The 22,251-nt window shown below is 34.1% G+C and overlaps 1 protein-coding gene across 1 annotated transcript in view; it reads right to left on the reverse strand.

Moving 5' to 3' along the window:
* The window catches only part of LRRIQ1 (leucine rich repeats and IQ motif containing 1), a 198,602-nt gene that overhangs the window by 129,245 nt on the left and 47,106 nt on the right, over window positions 1-22,251 (reverse strand). The window contains 4 exon segments of the mRNA XM_059404457.1: window positions 7,058-7,151; window positions 13,742-13,815; window positions 19,785-19,912; window positions 20,425-20,618. Coding sequence (XP_059260440.1) covers window positions 7,058-7,151; window positions 13,742-13,815; window positions 19,785-19,912; window positions 20,425-20,618 — 490 coding nt within the window.

The raw sequence follows: 22,251 nt of genomic DNA on the forward strand, positions 1-22,251 counted from the left end.
ACTCTACCTCTCAAATAAATAAGTAAAATCTTAAAAAACAAAATAAAATAATAAAAATAAATGAAAATGAGGAGGCCTAAACCTGGGGACTAGGGTTTTAAACCCTAATGTAAGAAAAACACAGCCCCAGAACTTGAGCTAGTATATCTAGATGGAGATCTTTACTACTTCTATGTCAAATGAGAGAGTCCTTTTCTCAGCTGGCAAGAAGTCTAGGCACATATTTAGGGGGTCCTTAGTAATTTGTCCTGAGATCAGTTTTTCAGGAAACATGAGGAACTTGACAAACATTATGGATCCCTAAAAGTCAAAGTACCCTAGCTGTAGAACTGCCATTGATAATTACTACAAATCAATAATAAGATCAATTGTCAATTTATAGGTAATAACACTTTCAATCACTAAAGAGAAATTTTAAAAATTCAATAGAAAAATGAGAGGGTCTGAAACATGCTTTTTTTTCAAGTTTTTACATATTATAGTGTAAAATTCTGTAATGTATTCCTTCAATAAATAATTTTGGTCATCTATGACATATGTATGTCATATATATATCATATACATATATATTATACATACATATTCTATACACACACATACACACACACACATATAGTTACCTAGGAAAATAAAAATATCTATGTAAAAACAAACCATCAGATACTTTCATTATAAATAATACCACTTGCCAAGAAGATTACTTAGTAATTATTTAGATATAATTACTCTTCCTTGTGTATGGAAATTTTCACGCTCTTCTAGCTCTAAACTAGAAGAATCTATACAATAATCTGTGACCACTTCCACTACTTAATTTTAGCCCTCTTTTTTTTTAAGATTTTATTTTTATTTATTTATTTATTTTCCCTAGATCATCCTTTTTTTTAAATTTCTTTTGAATATGAGAATTCATTGTTTATGCACCACACTCAGTGCTCCATGCCATATGTGCCCTCCATATTACCCACCACCTAGCTTCCCCAACCTCCCACCCCCTGCCCCTTCAAAACCCTCAGATTGTTTTTCAGAGTCTATAGTCTCTCATGGTTCATCTGCCCCTCCAATTTCCCTCAACTCCCCTTCTCCTCTCTATCTCCCTATGTCCTCCATGTTATTTGTTAAGCTCCACAAATAAGTGAAACCATAGCCCTCTTCTAATGCCTGGACTCTATTTAATTTGGCTACTTTCCCTAATCTCTTATCACTTTGCTACTGAAAAAAAAAATCTTCCCCAAACACTATTTTCCTTTTCATACAACTATTCAAAATTTCTCTATAGGTCCTTAAAAACAGTGGCTAACATTTGCCAACTGTGCTATATGCTAGGCACTACTATAAATTGCTTTATGCAGCAACATATTTATTCCTCACAAAGACTATTGGCGTACTCTGGTGGCTGTGTTCTTCTCTACATTTCCTGGCCTCTTCTGCAGTTAGTTAGACCTTATGACTGGTTACAGCTAGTAGAATATGAGAGGAGAGATCAACGCCACTTTTGAGAGCAGACTGGTTAAATGTCCATTATTCTTTCTTTGTGGCCTCTTTCCCCTCCCGCACCAGAATCTACTACCTTAAAAAGTCACATTACATTGAAGTCACATGACACAGAACCACAAAATGGAAGTATCCTTAGTTTCTGAGTCTGCTTAGATTAGAGAGGCCAAACTTATATCAGATACAATATAAGCAATAAATAAGCTCCTATTTATGAAACCACATAAATCTCTGGGTTCATTGTTGTGTGGTACAACCTATATTACCTTAATGGATAAATCCTGAGGTAGCTACTATTATTATGATTGTGAAGACACTGAGACACAGCTAGATTAAGTAATTTGTGCAAGGCAAACAGCTAGGAAGTGGTGGAACTAGATGCACCTGACCAGTTTATTCACAAGGTCCATACATATTTCTAGTATGCTACAGGGTCTCTACATGACCACTGGATAAAGGAGACTTGTTCACAATCTAGTGGCAATATATCATGTGGCACAGTAAAGTAGAGTATTTAAATTTCAGGCTTTAGAACTCAAATCCCTTCCCTGACACTTACATCACAGCTGGGTAAATCACAAGGAATCCAAGCTTCAGTAGATAACTCTGTAAAATCGGAATAATAATTACAGAATCCAACTCAGAGTTGCTGTGGAGTAATATGTCTAGATGGTAGGCCATTCTCTGACCGACTGTAAATGCATGCACTTGATTTCTTATTTCCTTCCAAAGATATTTCCCCCATATCTGTCTCCTTTACACCTGAGTAGACCAGAGCCTAACCCTGCCCTTCACATTCGTTCCTTTTCATTGATATTTCCTCTATCGGAAGTGGGGTGTTTTTTTCCCTTTTTAACTTGATTTTTAAATCTTATCAAACTTTTGATGTTTAACCCAAAGTCTGACTCTGCAGCAAAGATATTTTTTTCTTCATCACAGTAAATTAAAGCAGGGTTTCTAAAGCATATGTGTTGCCTACAATAATCATCTGACCTTGGTATTAGGTATTGAAATGTACGAGTCAAAGAGCACAAACTGAAGCCAGATTTCATGGGTTTGAATTCTGGGTCTTCCATTAGCTAGCTGTGAGCATGTTATTTAGCCTTTTTATGACTCTGTTTCCCCTGTAAAATGGGAATACTAGCTAGCTACTTTATCAGGCATATTGTAAATATTAAATGAGAATAGTGCTGGGCACAAGGTAAACACTATGACAGGGTTTGCTGTCACTATTGGTTTTCATGGCTATTATTTGTTGCATACATTTTATATCCTATCAAGATTATAAACATGGTTTAAAATCATGGAGTGCACAGAATTTCCTTTATAGTGTCCAAAATGTTGGGACAATGGCTGGATATAGTAGGCATAGACTGAATATTTGGTGATTTAATGAGAGCCTATAGTGTGGTTAGCCTTCGCATGGAAAATAGATTTCTGAATGTTTACCATGTTCCAGGAATTGTGCCCAACAAAGTATGTGTCTTATCCCATTCGATTATCATAACTACCCCCATAAGATAGGTACCATTATTATTTCATTTTACCAGTGAGTTTCAGAGACATAGTTAAGTAGTTACTTGTCCAGGATCACACAGTATATGGCAAGAATAGGATGTCCTTGTTTAAAAACACAGTGATTTCCAAACTTTAGCATGCATCAATCATTCAAAGGGCTTATTTAAACACCCATTACTGGGACGCCTGGATGGCTCAGTCATTAACCGTCTGCCTTCAACTCAGGTCATGATCCTAAGGTCCTGGGATCGAGCCCCACATTGGGCTCCCTGCTCAGAGGGAAGCCTGCTTATTCCTCTCCCACTCACCCTGCTTGTGTTCCCTCTCTCACTGTCTCTTTCTGTCATATAAATAGAATCTTTAAAAAAAGAAGAAGAAGAAGAAACACAGATTACTAAACATCATCCCTAGTTTCTGATTAAATGAATATGGACAAAGTCCAAGATTTTGCATTTCTAACAAGTGTCCAAGTGATGATGAAGTTGCTTGTCTAGAGATACACTTTTGAAAACCACTTCACTGGGTGATAGTCTTTCCTCTATACTACACAGCTTAAATGGCACCTAGAAACAGATGTTTTTAAAGTAGAAGTTGACAAGTTCTATTTAAAACATGTAAAAACATACCAGGTTTCCCTAAAAAATAGTGTAACTTTAGAAATTTATGTAGAAATTGAGCTTTAAAGAAAATAGAAAAACATTTTCTGGCAAAGATAATAACTCTACACAAGCTATCAAAAAGTAGCAAATTATACAAGTATTTGACTTGGTATAAAAATGCTATTTTCTAAAAAAAAAAAAAAATACTGTTTTCTTAACGAAAGACCAATTAACAAATTCAGGAAATCAATACTTATGGAAAGAGAGTATCAGAGGTTTGCAGTGGCCTCAGACAAGGAAAGGAAAGAGACTACTTCCTAGACTCTCTTATCTTGTTCTACAAGTGGATTAAGTCAGATATAGGAATTTTAAACATGACCAGATCATTGGCTCTACCATAACATACATTCCCTCGGAAGTCTTCAGAAACAGGATCTTCCTGCCTGTGTCCACCCATCATAGAACAACCAAATCAGGACAAAGAATCAACTGCTTCGGCCCTAGGATCAGATATCACAACTTTCTTTTCAATGATGCATCCTTCCTTGTCTATATTTTATTCATAAATGTCTTATTTTTACTACCTGGTCAAACTGATAAGATTAACAGATTTGATCCGAACTCTGAGGATTCTGAAACAGATTTTCCACCTGAATTTCAGTACATATTTGCCTTTCTCTATACTTAGTGTGTTACCAAACTTATCTTGCTAAATTAGGCTATAAGTCCTGTCTATTTTTGACTTCTTCTGTCTTCATGTACCCATGACTTTATATGATACAAATGTCAAATGTACAATAAATCATGTTAAACTGTTTTACAAATGAATGCTGCTAGACATAAAAAGAGAGAAGATCAGATCAGAATCAGCAGTACTAGAGGAGGGGACATATGCAAGGTCTTTCAGAATTCTGGGATTTAATTCATCTGGACTTGGGTAAATGAGTAATGCTCTGAGGATGTATAAGAGAAAACCACATATGTAAGTCCAAGGACAAGAACCAGAGAGAAGCAAGAGGTAGAAAATTAACAGGAATCCATATAGGGCCAGGAATAATTCTTAACAGCCAAAGGTGAAAGGATATCTATAAGAGGCACCGGGGAGTCAGTGCCAGGGCAGAAAAGCTAAACTGGTACTAGTCTAAAGATTTCTTTGAGATTTCCCTAACAGAACTTAAAAACGAACTTTAAAAGCATCTCACTAATTTCAAGTAACTTAGCTGCTGTACATCAGAAGCAAAATAGATGTTGCCTAAAGAAAAAGAACAAAACTAAGAAATCAACAGTACCAAATTTAAGGTGTCCAGAATATAATCATAATTGACCAAGCGTGCAAGAAGCAGAGCAACATGAGCTAGAATTGGGGGAAAAAATCAACAAAACTAGACCCCAAACGATACAGATAATGAAACCAGCAGACAAGGATTTTGAAACAGCTATTACAAATATTCTTCATATGTTCAAGGTGATTCAGGAAAACATGAGCATGATTAGGAGAAAAACTGCAGATATTAAAAAAAAGTAAATGAAATTTTTACAGATGAAAAACATAGTATCTGAATTATTAAGTCTGGACTTAACAACAAAATAAATATGTTAGAGGAAAATATCAGAAAGTCTGAAGATACAGCAATAACTGTCTAGAGTGAACTACAGGCAGAAAAAAGGCATAATAGATAGAAGAACAGAGAAATAGCAACTTCTAGAATATATCAAGTGATCTGATATTGGTGAAATTGGCATCCTAGTTGTACAAGAGAGGAAGGAGGCAGGAAAAATGTGTGAAAAAATAATGGGCGAAAAATTTCTAAATTTTATGGAAATGACAAATTCATCAGATTCAAGGGTTCAATAGATCTTAAGAAGAGTAAATCTATATAAAACCACAGCAAACCACAGTATAATCAAAGTGCTGAAAACCACTGATAAGATAAACTTTAGAAGTCTCCAAAGAGGGACGCCTGGGTGGCTCAGTTGGTTAAGCAGCTGCCTTCGGCTCAGGTCATGATCCCAGGGTCGTGGGATCGAGTCCCACATCGGGCTCCTTACTCCGCAGGGAGCCTGCTTCTCCCTCTGACTCTGCCTTCCACTCTGTCTGCCTGTGCTTGCTCTCACTCTCTCTCTCTCTTACAAATAAATAAATAAAATCTTTAAAAAAAAAAAAAAAAAAAAAGAAGAAGTCTCCAAAGAGAATGTCAGCAGACTTCTCATCAGAAACAATGAAATCCATTAAAGAGTAGGGAGATACTTTTTTTTTTATTTTTAAAGATTTTATTTATTTATTTGACAGACAGAGATCACAAGTAGGCAGAGAGGCAGGCAGAGAGAGAGAGAGAGAGAGAGAAGCAGGCTTCCTGCAGAGCAGAGAGCCCGATGCAGGGCTCGATCCCAGGACCCTGAGATCATGACCTGAGCCAAAGGCAGCAGCCCAAACCACTGAGCCACCCAGGTGTCCCAAAGAGGAGATACTTTTAAAGTCTGAGGGACCCAACTGACTGCAAAGGTGCATAACATAATATTTTTTAAGGTGGTACAAATGTTAATATCTTACTTGTGGTGGTTTATATATAATATTCATACTCATAAATAAAACTGACAAAGTTTGTTGTATGAAACTTATCTCAAAAATGCTCATCAGGAAACAAAGATGCTGGTCGATTTGGGGGAAAATGATGTTAGCACAGTATGAGAATTTCAGTTTAGAAACATTTTTTTTTTTTTAAAGATTTTATTTATTTATTTGACAGAGAGAAATCACAAGTAGATGGAGAGCAGGCAGAGAGAGAGAGGGAAGCAGGCTCTCCGCTGAGCAGAGAGCCCGATGCGGGACTCGATCCCAGGACTCTGAGATCATGACCTGAGCCGAAGGCAGCGGCTTAACCCACTGAGCCACCCAGGCGCCCTAGAAACATTTTTTAAAGAAGAAAATTCATCTAAAATATTACAAAGCATTTTATTTTTTTTTTAGCATTTTATTTTCTATTACATCTAGGCACTGCAATATTTCAAAGAGAGGCATGGATTCACAAAACCTTACAAGTCATACTTTAATTGACATCAAGTCTCTTTTGAGTTACTGACAGAAAAAAATAATTTTAAGTAGCGAGCTATGTGATTTAGATAACATGTGAAGAAAAGTAATTCCCAATAAATGCATTTTCTATAAATACAAGCCCCAAGTTAATCTTATACTAAAATTGTCCCATAATCAATGGTATGGATCAAAATAATCATTTTAAATTTGCATAGCTCATACATTTGCAAAAATTATTTTAGGTTGAAGATATTTTTAAAAGTAATATTGCAAAAATTTCTTATTTTGAATAACCTTTAAATTATTTTTGTTACCTTTTCCCAAGCAATGAATATACATGAACAATTTTCATCAGATTGTGTTCTCTGCAACTATAATAAAGTATATAATAGGGTGCAACAATGCTTCTTACCTCCAGTTTATTTCTTGAAGAAGTGGGTTTCCAGTGATAGACAATTCATGGAGAGAATAGCATGCATCAAACCACCTAATGGCACTTGTAAGATCTATAGAAAATAAACAATAAAAATCATTATAGAGGGTAATTACAGAGAAAGAAAAATAATCATAAATCAATGACCACTTATTTACTGGCTAGGTATTAAAGTTATAAAAATTATTTATTTTGCAGAATACAAAATGCTAAGAACACAGATTCTGGGGGCACCTGGGTGGCTCAGCCATTAAGTGTCGGCCTTTGACTTAGGTCATGATCCCAGAGTTCTAGGATCCAGCCCCACATGGGGCTCCCTGCTCTGTGAGAAGCCTGCTTCTCCCTCTGTCACTCCCCCCGCTTGTGTTCCCTCTTTCACTATGTCTCTCTCTCTTTCAAATACATAACTAAAATTTTTAAAATTACGTACTTTTTTTAAAAAATTAAAAATTTAAAAAAAAGAGCACAGACTCAACTGTTAGAATATATATTTCTCCCATTTAGCAGCTTTGTGAACCTATGCAAACCATACAATTGCTTTGTAATTCAGGCTCATACCTATCTTATTGGATAAGGGTTAAATGAGGTAATGTGTGTAGGGCTTAGAAGAGTTTTTGCCAGAGTTAGCACGAATCTGAAGAAGTGAAATCTGAAGTAACAAGTGGTAAAACTGAACACATACTTAGAGTTACATGGACCTATTTTACTTTCAAAAGTAAGAATAGTAGGTCAATATAGGGTACATTACAGAGTAATTTATAATAAACTGTTCTCCCACAGAAAAATATCATAAAACTAGACAATACATAGGAAGCACTTGTTTTTAAACCTTACTATGAGAGAAGGGAAACATACCTGGTGAGCCTACATCACAGGGGTTTTTTGTCTGAATGCAGTTTACCACTTCAGAGCAGTGAGACCAAATAAAGAAGCTCTTTTGCTGACTGAGGAGGCAAATATTAGAACAAGCTGGAATTGATGATGAAAAGTACTGACAAGAAGCTGTGTATATGTATATTGTGAGGAGGGCATTGGGGAAGAAGTCTATGTGAAGATTCACCACAGGTCCACAGACAAATGTGAGGTGTCACACACACAGGGAAAGGTCGAAAAACTGAACAGAAATCACCAGCTGTAAGGCTGAAGGCTGAATGATGACAGTAAGTTCATATAGTAGTAGAAGGCACTGGAGTCTCAGCTTAGCCAAAATGAGACCTAATTGAGTATCTCACAGATTGAGCTACAATCCAGAAAGACTATGCAGTAGGAGTGAACACATTGCCTTGGGGTAGGGGCATCAACTGAGTTAAAAACTAAAATGGCTTGTCCTAAGAGTGAATGAAATTAAAGAAGACAGGAAAAAAAAAAAAGTACCCATAAAGGCTTTAACTGCCTGCCAGAACTGAACATAAATACCTTTAAAAGGAAGACAACAATTTCTACTCACTAAACTGTATTATATACAATGTTCAATAGATAGTTAAAAACTACTAGACATATCAGGGCACCTGAGTGGCTCAGTTGGTTAAGCATCTGCCTTTGGCTCAGGTCATGATCTCAGGGGACCTGGGATGGAGCCCTCCATTGGGCTCCCTATTTAGTCAGGGTCCCGTTTCATGTGGGCTCCCTGTTCAGCTTCTCCCTTTCCTTTTGCCCATCCCCTGTGCTTGTGCTCTCTTTCTCAAATAAATAAATAAAGTCTTTTTAAAAATTACTAGACTATCAAACAAAATGGATTTTACTTCAGACAAAACACACTTTAAAACAAAGACTGTAATAAGAGATAAAGAAGAATGTTACATAATGATAAAAGGGGTCAATCCAACATGAGGATATAACATTGTAAACATTATGTACCCAATGCAGGAACATCTAAATATTCAAGCTGAATATTAAACAGCCTTAAAGGGAGAAACAGAGAGCAACACAATAATCATAGGGGACTTTAATATTCCACTTACATCAATGAATAGATTATCCAGACAGAAAGTCAAGAAGGAAACATCAGTCTTAAACAACATGTTAGACCAGATGGACTTAAGAAATCGTGTCAATGAACAGACATTTCTGCAAAGAAGACATCCAGATGGCCAATAGACACATGAAAAAAGTGCTCCACATCACTCGGCATCAGGGAAATACAAATCAAAACTACAATGAGATACTACCTCACACCAGTAAGAATGACTAAAATTAACAAGTCAGGAAATGACAGATGCTGGCAAGGATGCGGAGAAAGGGGAACCCTCCTACACTGTTGGTGGGAATGCAAGCTGGTGCAACCACCCTGGAAAACAGCATGGAGGATCCTCAAAAAATTGAAAATAGAGCTACCCTATGATCCAGCAATTGCACTACTGGGTATTTACCCTAAATACAAACATCGTGATCTGAAGGGGCACATGCACCCAAATGTTTATAGCAGCAATGTCCACAATAGCCAAACTATGGGAAGAACCTAGATGTCCATCACCAGATGAATGGATAAAGAAGATGTGAGATACACACACACACACACACACACACACACACACACAATGGAATACTATGCAGCCATCAAAAGAAATGAAATCTTGCCATCTGCAATGACATGGATGGAACTAGAGGGTATTATGCTTAGCGAAATAAGTCAATTGGAGAAAGACAACTATCATATAATCTCCTTGATATGAGGATGTGGAGAAGCAATGAGGGGGCCTTGGGAGGTAGGAAAAGAATAAATGAAACAAGATGGGAACGGGAGGGAGACAAACCATGAAACTTAATCTCACTAAATAAACTGAGGGTTGCCGGGGGGAGGTGGGAAGGGAGTGGGTGGTGGGGTTATAGACATTGGGGAGGGTAGGTGCTATGGTGAGTGCTGTGAAGTGTCTAAACCTGGTGATTCACAGACCTGTACCCCTGGGGCTAATAATACATTATATGTTTATAAAAAAATTTTTAAAAAAGACTAAAAATGACCACTTGCTAAGAAAATAGCAAGTATCAGTTTAAAAAAAAATCATGTCAAGCATCTTTTCCAACACAATGATATGAAACTAGAAATCAGGGACGCCTGGGTGGCTCAGTTGGTTAAGCAGCTGCCTTCTGCTCAGGTCATGATCCTAGCGTCCTGGGATCAAGTCCCACATTGGGCTCCTTGCTCCGCAGGGAGCCTGCTTCTCCCTTTGACTCTGCCTTCCACTCTGTCTGCCTGTGCTCGATCTCGCTCGCTTTCTCTCTGACAAAAAATAAATAAAATCTTAAAAAAAAAAAAAGAAACTAGAAATCAATTAGAAGAAGAAAATGAAATTTCAACAATAAGTGGAGATTAGACAATATACTATCAAACAACCAATTCTTCAAAGAAGAAATCAAGAGGATTAAAAAAGATACCTTGAGACAACTGAAAATGGCAATGTAATATACCAAAATGTATGGGATGCAGCAAAAGCAGTTCTTTTTTTTTTTTAATCTATTTATTTGACAGACAGAAATCACAAGTAGGCAAAGAGGCAGGCAGAGAGAGAGGGGGAGGCAGGCTCCCTGCTGAGCAGAGAGCCCAATGCGGGGCTGGATCCCAGGACCCTGAGATCATGACCTGAGCTGAAGGCAGAGGCTTTAACCCACTGAGCCACCCAGGCGCCCCAGCAAAAGCAGTTCTAAGAAGGAAGTTCACAGTGATAAATGCCTTCCTCTAAAAATAAGAAACATCTCAAATAAACAATCTAACTTTACACTTCAAGGAACCAGAAAAAGAACAAAGCCCAAAGTTATTAGAAAGAAGAAAATAATAAAGATTGGAGCAAAAATAAACTCAATGAAGACTAAAAAGACAAAAAGATCTATAAAGCTAAGAGCTGGTTCTTTGAAAAGATAACAGAAATGGCAGACATTAGCCAGACAAAGGGGGAAAAAAAAGACTCAAATAAATAGAATTAAAAATCAAAGAAATGGTACAAGTTTTACCACAGAAATACAAAGGATCATAAAAGACTACTAGGAAAAATTATATGTGAAAAAATTGGAACAACTACCTGAACAGATCAATTACTGAAGATGATTGAACCATCTTAATCAAAAACCTCCTAAGGAACAAAAGTCCAAGATCAGACAGCTTCACTGGTGGAATTCTATAAAACATTCACAGAAGGATTAATACTAATCCTTTTCAATCTCTTCCAAAAAATCAGAGAGCAAGAACTCTTCCAAACCCATATTATGAAGTCAGCATTACCCTGATACCAAAACTAGACCAGAACACCACAAGAAAATTATAAGCCAATATTCCTGACAAACATAGATACAAAAAATCTTCAGTAAAATATTAGCAAACTAAATTCAATAATATATTAAAAACATATCACCATGATCAAATAGGACTTATCAACATCCACAAATCAGTCAATGTAATTTATCACATTAGCAAAACAGAAGATAAAAATCATATGATTATCTCAGGCAATACAGAAAAAGCATTTGATAAAATTCAGCATCCACTTATGATAAAAAATGCTCAATGAAGTGGGTATAGGCGGAATGTACCTGAACATAATAAAATAAAAGCCATATTTGACAATCCCACACTAACCAGCTATTATCATCCTTAATGGTGAAAAGGTAAAGCTTTTCCTCTAAGATCAGGAATAAGACAAGGATATCCACTCTCACAACTTTATTCAACACAGTTTTGGAAGTCTTAGCTAGAGCAGTTATATAAGAAAATAAAATAGAAGTTATCCAAATCGGAAAGGAAGAAGCAAAACTGTAGCTATCTGGAGATGACATGATATATAGAAAATCCTAAAGACTCAATCAAGAAACTTTTAGAACAAATAAGCAAATTCACTGAAGTTGAAGGATACACAATTAATACACAAAAATTTATTGGGTTTCTTTATACAAATAAGCCATCAGAAAAAGAAATTTAAAAAACAATCCTATTTATAATTGCATCAAAAAATAAGATACCTAGGAATAAATTTAACCAAAGAGGTGAAAGACCTATATATTTAAAACTAAAAGATACTAATGAAAAGAACTAAAGAAGACAAATAAATGGAGAGATATGTCATGTGCTAGATTGGAAAAATTAATACTGTTAAAATGTCCATACTGCCCAAAGCAATAAATATAGTCAATGTAGCCCCATCAAAATCCCAACAGCATTTTTCACAGAAATATAACGAGCTTAAAATTTATATAGAACCACAAAAGACTCTGAGTATGCAAAGCAATCTTGAGAAAGAACAAAGTTGGAGGCATCATGCTCCTTGATTTCAAACTATATTACAAAGCCATAGGCACTAAAATGGTATGGTATCGGCATAAAAAGAGACATAGAGATCAATAAACAGAGACCCAAGAATAAACCTACACATATATGTTTAATTAATTTATGACAAATGAGTCAAGAATATACAATGGGGAAAGAATAGTCTCTTCAATAAGTGATGTTGGGAAAACTGCATAATCACATACAAAACATGAAACTTGACCATTGTCTTACACCATATACAAAAATTAACTCAAAATGGGTTGAAGACTTGAACATAAGACCTGAAACCATAAAACTCAGAGAATAAAACACAGGTGGTAAACTGATGATTTTTTTAAATCTAACACCGAAAGAAGCAATAAAAGCAAAATATGAAGTTAACCTACGGTGACAAATTTAGAACTATGATTGTTTCCATGAGGGGACTGACTGAAAACTGAGATGTGTAAATTTAGGGAGGGACTGGCCAGTTAAATCAGTTGATCATTCTTTAAGTTAATAAACTTTTAATGGGTGTTTGTACATGTTAGGAGCCAACAAGTTAGACAAATTAATTTACTCATCTTCATTAGGCTATTTACTTCACAGGTAAAAGATACATGAATTCAAATGAAAATATAATTGTGGTATTTGCCCAGGTATACCAGAAAGATATGGAAATAATGTGATTTTATTTTATTTGTTTTAAAGATTTTATTTAGGGCACCTGGGTGGCTCAGTTGGTTCAGTGACTGCCTTCGGCCAAGGTCATAATCCTGGAGTCCCGGGATCAAGTCCTGCGTCAGGCTCCCACCTTCATGGAGAGTCTGCTTCTTTCTCTGACCTTCCCCCCTCTCATGCTCTCTCTCACTCTCTTTCTCAAATAAATAAATAAAATCTTAAAAAAAAAAAAAAAGATTTTATTTATTTGTTTGTTTGTTTGTTTGACACTGAGAGAGGGAGAGAGAGAGTGCAAGCAGGGGGAGCAGCAGAGGGAGTGGGAGAAGCAGGCAGGACCCTGGGATCGTGACCTGAGCTGAAGGCAGACACTTAACTGACTGAGCCACCCAGGTGCCCCAATAATACAATTTTAAAAGTGGAAAGAAATTTAATGGGACGATTTTACAATGCCTTTGAAGGAAGTAGAGGGCAAGAAAAATATATACAAACAAAACTGCGGAGAAAAAAAAATAACAAGTATTCTTTTTTTCTAAATCTGTGTTGTATCAGTTTAATTCTTAGGCCTAGCCTAATATCTTAAGAGTGTGCAGGATAAATTTTTCCTCATCTATGCCTTATTGTATGGATATGTTATTTGTAAATGCCATTAACACATCTATCCAAAACAACTCCCTTACCACATTTGGAAAAGAAACTCAAAAGCTCATTACATACTTATTAAAAATTATCTATTTTTCTAAACTTACCAGAAAGACAATTGTTGCTGACATCTAGTTTTTCCAAAGAAACAAAATGAAAAAGCGGTATGATTTTGGTCAAGCTGAAAACAAAGAAATAAAATTCATAAAAGTTTTAAATAGGGATGTCCTTATTATGATGTAAATCCATAATAACATATTTACTAACACAAGCATGTGATAATATTCAATTGTATGTAATTATATACATATATAATTATACAATAAAATACAATTATGACATTAAGTACTAATTAAAAATGTAGTAATTATAAAATTCCAAGTATTTATTCTATAATGGAAGACTTATATTCATTTTTTAAAGGGAAATTACCATGGACTTTCAATTTCAATGACCAATATCATCAAGTTTAATGTTTACTGGCTATTTAAATAAAAATAAATATATTTTTTATTGTTATTGATTTTGTTTTGCTTTTATAAAAGGCCTAATTTATAGAGAATTTATATTATCTTAATAATGTTTCCTGGCTCAAGCACAAAACTAAAACCATTAAGAGATAAAAATTTTAAAAAATATATTTTTCACTTTTTGACAGTGTAACAGCTTAGAGTTACTAGTTTTATTTTTAATTAAAAAATTTTTTTGTATACCAGATTGAAAGTATTTTAAGTACTACAAGTATCCAAAGTTACACTAAGATTATTTCTAAGTTAGAAATATGCTTCCAGGGCCTCCTGGCTGGTTCAATGTGTTAAGCCTCTGTCTTTGGCTCAGGTCATGATCGCAGGATCCTGGGATTGAGTCCCACATCAGGCTCTCTGCTCAGCAGGGAGCCGGCTTACCCCCTCCTCTCTCTCTCTCTCTGCCTGTCTCTCTGCCTACTTGTGATCTCTCTCTGTCAAATAAATAAATAAAATCTTAAAAAAAAAAGAAATAAGCTTCTAAGGAATGTAATAATAGAAAATACTTTATATAGATAGAATAAGCAAGTTTGGCAGAAATATGCTAATATTTTAAAATAATACTTATTATTAATGCATATATATTTAAATTCTAGTAATACTGACTTTTCCTCCTACTTTTTAAAAGTTTCTAACATTTTCTAAGATATAATTGTCATTAAGAACCCAAATACAAGCAAGGAATGTAAGTGATATTCAAAATATTCACATCATTGGGAATAAAAGCCATGAAGGAAAAAATAATTTAGTTTGATGTGCATTTCCAACTAAGACAAATCTACACTTATTCTGTAATATAATATCCCATTACCATAGCTATTTGGAAATAAAAATTAAGCCAAGCCTTCTAAATCTTTAAACAACAGAAAAATTCCTTTGCTTCAAATATAATCTTGTAACGATCACACGTCTCCTCAATCAACCCCACCCCTCTAAATGTTGGAACTCCATCCAGTTCAAAATATGCCTCAACTACAGAATATTTCTGGTACCAAAGGAAAAAAAAAAAGTACGCATTAATTTCTACTTCTTTTGTTTTCTTGTTTTTTATGCTGTCGTTCTAGTTCTCCTGGCAGATATTTTTACATCTTTATTTCTAGCATCTCCCTGTCATGAAAAAAGAAAATCTATTATTCTGAGGTCAGAAGCTTATAGAATAATACTGTGACAGGGAAGCCTCATGGGGTCTGGCACAAAACTAACCCTGGTACTAACCTTGATCCTTTCTTCTACTATCCTGCTCTGCATTAGCAGAGAGATAGAACGACCCATGAAAACCAGACCAAATAATGAAACTGGAAAAAGTTCTCTCTGACTGTAGTTAAACCTAAATACAATATTACTATTTATATCAAACCTACACAACACCACTTTGTAAATACAATCTCTAGGAGGAAAACACCCAAGGTAATAAAAGAAAAAAATGATAAAATATTGGCGTTACATTTTTTCATTATTTTTATATATACTACCAAATAGTAAAATTTACTGAAATGTCACATGTACGCTGAAAAAGAAAGAAGGAAGGAAGTGAGGGAGGCAAGGAGGGAAGGAAGGGAGGAAGGAAAATTAAAGTTTTGTTGATACATAATTAATGAATTTAAGTCCTAGTTTTATGATTTTCCTACTCGGGCATATTTTGGATCATTATTATTATAAGTAAGAAATTTAAGTTTTTCAATATAATCCTAATACATTTATCAAGAAGAAAATTCTTACTTGTTTTGTAGCTTTAATTAATTTTCTAATACTAAATCTTTGTCCTTCTACTAAAAAGGTTTTGAAAGATAAACAGGTCAAGAGTTTTCCTCTTTTTTTCAGATGATTTCATGGTTTTAACCAGTAAGTTATATATGGCAAAGTATAGGTAACATATAGGTTATATGAAGACAACCAGTAAAATAACCAATGAAGTCACAGAATTAAAAATAAAATTCTCTTTTCAACAATCAATCCAAGTAAAGAAATATTTGGTTTGACAAAATATTTTACATTAAAATTTTATCTTTTCAGATAACCATTCTTTTAGAATCATGTTCTTTTTCTTTTTAATAAAATTTTGATCTAGAAAACTGGCTATTCATTCACCTTTATGACTATTCATTAGGAAGGTAGAAACCTAATAGTAGAATTCTTTTTTTAAAATCTCTAGAACTTTTCCTTTTACTGACAATCTGTGTATATTTTTTTCCAAGAAAATTCAAACCAGAAAGACAAAGGACATTAGTGAAAACCTAATACCATTTGACCTTGTCACATTAGCCCTGGGCATAAAAAAGATATAAATTTCAAAGACGACAAAAAGCAAAAGATTTGTACAATGAGCAGCCAATGGGTAATAGTTTCCACTTTCTGCTCCTACTTAGACTACTTAGAGTCTCACTGGAAGTAGAAAGACATAAAGCCAAGAGTCTTCCAGTTAGGACTCCGCAGAGTCAAACTTAAAACAGTCATATGTCCTAATGAAAATTTAAAACAGAAGTCAAGATGAAACATGGATTTCAAACAATATGTACTTAGTATCATTCTTTATTATATTTCACTTTGAGGGGAAAAAACATATGGACACATAATTTCTTTCTTGTGACGAAAGTATCAGAAATTAAAAGAAAAATATATACAATTTAAAAGACACACCAATCACAAATCCAAATATCACATTTATAAAACTCATCTGAGGTTTGCAAAATGTATTGACATATATTTTCCTTTTGGATCAATATTTGGTATTCCATCAAATAGATAAGATAGGTATTACTACCCCTTTTACATGTAAATAAAAAACCCAGGCTCTGGTAGTATGAACAGAGTTATTCAAGGGTCAACTGACTGGTAAGTTGTAGATTCAGCATTCAGAGTTGCTGATCCTGAGTTTTACCAAAGCCGATATAGTTTGAAAAAGTCAATGCACATGTAAAATCTTAATGTACAATGGATAATTCCTATAGTTAATGGTATTAGCTTATTGTGAAAAATCCCAAGGTTGAAGATCATTTTTACACTATGATTTCAAGAAATGATTTTACTACTCTCTATGTCCATTTCTATCAATCATATTTCCCTGCTCAGCAGGGAGCCTGCTTCCCTCTCTCTCTCTCTGTCTGCCTCCTCTGCCTACATGTGATCTCTCTCTGTCAAATATATAAAATCTTAAAAGAAATGATAGAAAATTAAATGTGCAAAGAACTATGAGAGACCATAAAGAATATATTTAAATGACAGTATTCTTAAAAAATTTAGTGTCTATAGCAGCAATGTCCACAATAGCCAAACTATGGAAAGAACCTAGCTGTCCATCAACAGATGAATGGATAAAGAAGATGTGGTGTATATATACAATGGAATACAATGAAGCCATCAAAAGAAATGAAATCTTGCCATTTGCAACAACGTGGATGGAACCAGAGGGTATTATGCTTATTGAAATAAGTGAATCAGAGAAAGACAACTATCATAAGATCTCCCTGATATGAGGAAGTGGAGAAGCAACGTGGGGGGCTTGGCGGGTAGGAAAAGAATAAATGAAACGAGATGGGATCAGGAGGGAGACAAACCATAAGACTCTTACTGTCACAAAACAAACTGAGGGTTGCTGGGAGGAAGGGGGGGAGAGGGTAGTGGGATTATGGACATTGGGGAGAGTATGTGATATGGTGAGTTCTGTGAAGTGTGTAAACCTGGCGATTCAGAGACCTGTTACCCCTGGGGCTAATAATACATTATATGTTTATTTAAAAAATTAAAAATTTTTAAAAATTTTTAAAAATTAATAATACCATATATTATTATATAATAAATTGACTTCTTTTTTACATAGTAAAATTCAAAAGATTAAGTTCTTTCATTCTTGCATTTTTAATAATTTTTTAATGATTTATTTATTCAACTGAGAGGGAGAGAGAGAGAAAAAACAGGGATGGGGAATGGGCACAGGGAGAGAGAGTCTCAAGCAGACTCACCCTTGAGCATGGAGCTCCATGCAGGCCTCGATCTTAAGACCCTGAGATCACGACCTGCGCTGAAACCAAGAGTCGAATGCTGAATCCACTGCACCATCCAGGCAACCCTTAAGAGTTTTTTTTATGCTAAGGACATATATTACTTAGTTCTATGCTCCCCCAAATAGAAAACATGACATCAATATCCAAATGTTGCAAGGTTAAGCAAATGTCAACTTACAAATAAGGATTATTCAGATTAAGTACCCCAAAGAAATGTCTAGTGATCTAGTTGATCTAATTCTTAGTCATATCAGATTGATATGGGAAATAAGTCCTATCAGACTGATAGGGCAAAAGTCTATCAACTAGTACTAATTTTAACTATTAAAAGATTTCTTTGATAGTTTAAATTGTCCAAAGAAATTAAAGGCATTATTTCTCAAAAAAATGGTATTGATTTGAATATTTTCTAATCTCTTTTAATATTATTTTTGCTCAGTAATGTGGCTTGAGATCCACTTCTATAAAATGTATGAGGTATGTCAGTTACTGAGTGATTTATTGCATATGTCCAAACCATAGATAAGCATTTCTATTGAAATTGTGTTTCTTACCTGGAAAATATTGTAAAAAGATCCAATAGGTTTGTGGATGCCCAAATTATTTAAACAGTGTTATCTGATAGAGCTGGCTCTACAATAAAGACCCCTTTTAAAACCAAATCAACTTTCATATGTTAGATCATTGAAATAACTTGAGGGAATATTTGAATACAGTTGCAGTTTTTGCTTTGTCAAATAGTGGAATAGTTTAATAGGTGGAAGTTAAATCATTTGGCCCATACCTGCTCAATGGATGAGCACTACTGTGGAGAGATTGTGAGAAAATTTTATGGTTCTTTTAGGAAAAAAAAAGTATGCATTAAAATCGGGTTATACTTGTTCACTTGTTCTATAAGAGTTGTAGAACTCAAAAAAGCAATTTCTTGTTAAAGGTGGTTTCTTTCCTCTACTCCATGTGCCTTTGATGAACAAATTAATCATATTAGAGTGAATAGGTTTCAATAAAATATTAAGCAGAGGGAGACATACACATACTGTGCTCCTGTTTTGGTTTTAGACAGTTATTCTCTGCAAAGATCCAGATGTTTAGTGGTTTCAAATGAATCTTCTGTGTCAGGTACCCATCTCAGTTTAACATTAAGGTATTTTTTTAAGTGTTACTTTATATCCTTAGGGAAATCGAATTTAAATCAATCTTAACAGTTACAAAGACATGCAAGTTGAGAGCAGATTAAAAATCGTTCTTCCAGGACTTAATAAATACCACTTGAGAGAATGAGACATCCTTCTGAATTAAATTAACTACCTCCTGCATTTTCCAAGGACTATATTCTTTACAAATATAAACAAACTAGCTCTGGGAGATTTCTACAAGTATGTCTTTGAGAAGTAACAAAATGAGTAGGATAAGTGACAGTTAAAATTCTACTAAAATTTGAGGGTTTGCCAATATACTACTTTTTCAAATCCTATAAAGATATATTTTTAATTTATGTACTAATTTATTGTGATGCACTTCCACTGAATTGCTGGTAAAATCTAATAACATTTCTACTTGTTGTGAAGATCAAGCATTTACTTCAGTCATTCAATGCATTTAGTGCTTATGCAGTTTGTTTTTACCTGTTTTGAGAGATAGTCAGTTTCTGTAGTAAAGGCAGCCAATAGGAAGAAAGTGCTTCCACAGTTGAAATGCTGTTATCATCCAAGTGCAATTCTCTTAGTAGAACATGATTCTCCAAGGATGGAAGCTATATTTAAATTTGGGTCATTAGCTTATATTAAGTAAAATATTTTTGTCATTCAACAAAATTTAAAAACATAAAACCTATTAAAACTAACAAAAGGTATAGTCTGTTAAACTGTATATCTAAATCAAAGTATAATGTTATGAGAATTTTAGGATGAATAAAATTTATAAGAATTAACTTTATAATTAGAATTTCTTAAATAAAAGTTACTTCGTGGTAAATTTTATTTAGAATTTCATTACAGATACATTTGGCTCCACTTACATATGAAAATAGAACTGAAAATTGTGATTTATTTTATTGTTGTGAAAAACTTACGTTAAATTATTTTACAAAATATTCTATGTTGAACTTTTTTTAACAGAGATAAGTATGTGACAGTTTTAAGTAAACTGGAAGTCACATACAGATGATAAACAAAAAACAAAGAAAAATTAAAGTTCCTTTTAATTTTTTCTATCAAAAGAAAAATGTTGTATTAATCACAGACACCAATAATTCAAAGAAATTACCTCACTTAGATAATTTCCCTGTAACTTCAGTACCTGGAGCAATCCACAGTTTTCAATACCTTCAACTTTAGTTAGATGATTATGTGAGCAGTCCAGGTATATAATGGTAGGAGTATCACAAAGACCTTTTGTACTAATTAACTGATTGTGATCCACAATTAGTTGTTGAAGATTCCTCAAAGATTCTAAACCACCTGGAATAAAAATTTTCTAAGATCACTTATGTCAAACATTCTTCTAGAATCTAAGATGCAATTTCTTTTTTTTTTCTCTCTTTTTTTTTAATATAATTTTTTATTTTTTATAAACATATATTTTTATCCCCAGGGGTACAGGTCTGTGAATCACCAGGTTTACACACTTCACAGCACTCACCAAAACACATACCCTCCCCAATGTCCATAATACCACCCCCTTCTCCCAAACCCCCTCCCCCCAACAACCCTCAGTTTGTTTTGTGAGATTAAGAGTCACTTATGGTTTGTCTCCCTCCCAATTAATTGTACCTATTTTCCAATCTTTCTAATTACAAATAAAGATTTAGCCCCTATTCTTGTTAAAAATGTGTAAGTGTAAAAAGTATTCCTTTTTAAACTTGTACCTAAAAGATACATTTTTGAATGACATAGTTATATACCAATTGAAAACTGAACAAAATACTACAAAGTATACATTGGGTGGGCACTGAATGTTTTCTTTTTTTTTTTTTTTAATGTTTTATTTTCAAAAGGCAACAGAACAAGGGAGAAATAGAAGGACTTGTTTTCTTTAAAAAAAAAAGTTTCCAATTCAGTTTCAGGGTCTTTGAAGTTTGATTACTTCCTTAAAGTTGAATATATAATGTTGGAATGCTATTTTCCTACCATCCCATCGAGATAGCTATCTTAAATTCCCAAGTGAAGTAGGTGCAACCATATTAACAACAATGAAATATTAACATATTCTTCAGGTATTTCAAGATTGACACATGTATCCTCCTTATTGCCCAGATAAGGTTAAAACCAATATGATACTATATAAAAAATACCAGAGGAATCTTCGTCTATAGCTCAGCACTTATAAGGGAAAAAACTGAGAAGGTTGTTCAAGTAAGCCATCAGGAATTAGCACTGGAAAGAAATGCTGAGGAAGTCTGTAAATATTTCATGAAAGATATTAAAAATCTAGAAAATGTTACTTAGATTGAATATTGGACTAGATATGATACCTTTAGGTACCACACTATTACATGAAATAGGCAGTTCTAGAAACTGGAAATAAGGTTTAAGTTCTAAGGTAGGTACTGGTAAGCAGACTGTCTTCAGTGAGTGTTGTACATATGGGAGTCATTGAGCCTGACCTTGGAGAATCAAGCTTCATTGTGATTTTCTTGTTGAGCCCCAAAATATTTTATTCGATTAAATGTTGGAATAAACATGAGTTTTTTGGCCAAAAAAGGTTATTTGAAAAAAACTGAAAGATAATCTTGAAAGAAACATAATTAATGTATAAAAACAATATCCAGAACTTATGTAATGAATTTATCCTGGAGAAATTTAAGGCATTAACTCAAGGCTTGTTCTTTTGATTATACATTGTAACTTACAGAAGGAAAGGGCAAACAGTTGGCTTATATGAAAATGGAGAAATAAAAAGAAGAATCAAGTAATATTACCAAGATTTCACAAGAAAACTTATTGCTGTATCACATTTTAAAAGTTTAGATAATAGAATTGAGTGTATTGTACCAATATTTCATAGAGATACATTGAAGAAAAATTATATTTCAAAATTGCAGTGTTTCTAATAGTTTGAGTCAAAAGAACTTAATATTATGGATGCTTATTC

Source organism: Mustela nigripes, chromosome 6 (genome assembly GCF_022355385.1).
Source record: "Mustela nigripes isolate SB6536 chromosome 6, MUSNIG.SB6536, whole genome shotgun sequence".
In the NCBI taxonomy this organism is placed as follows: domain Eukaryota; kingdom Metazoa; phylum Chordata; class Mammalia; order Carnivora; family Mustelidae; genus Mustela; species Mustela nigripes.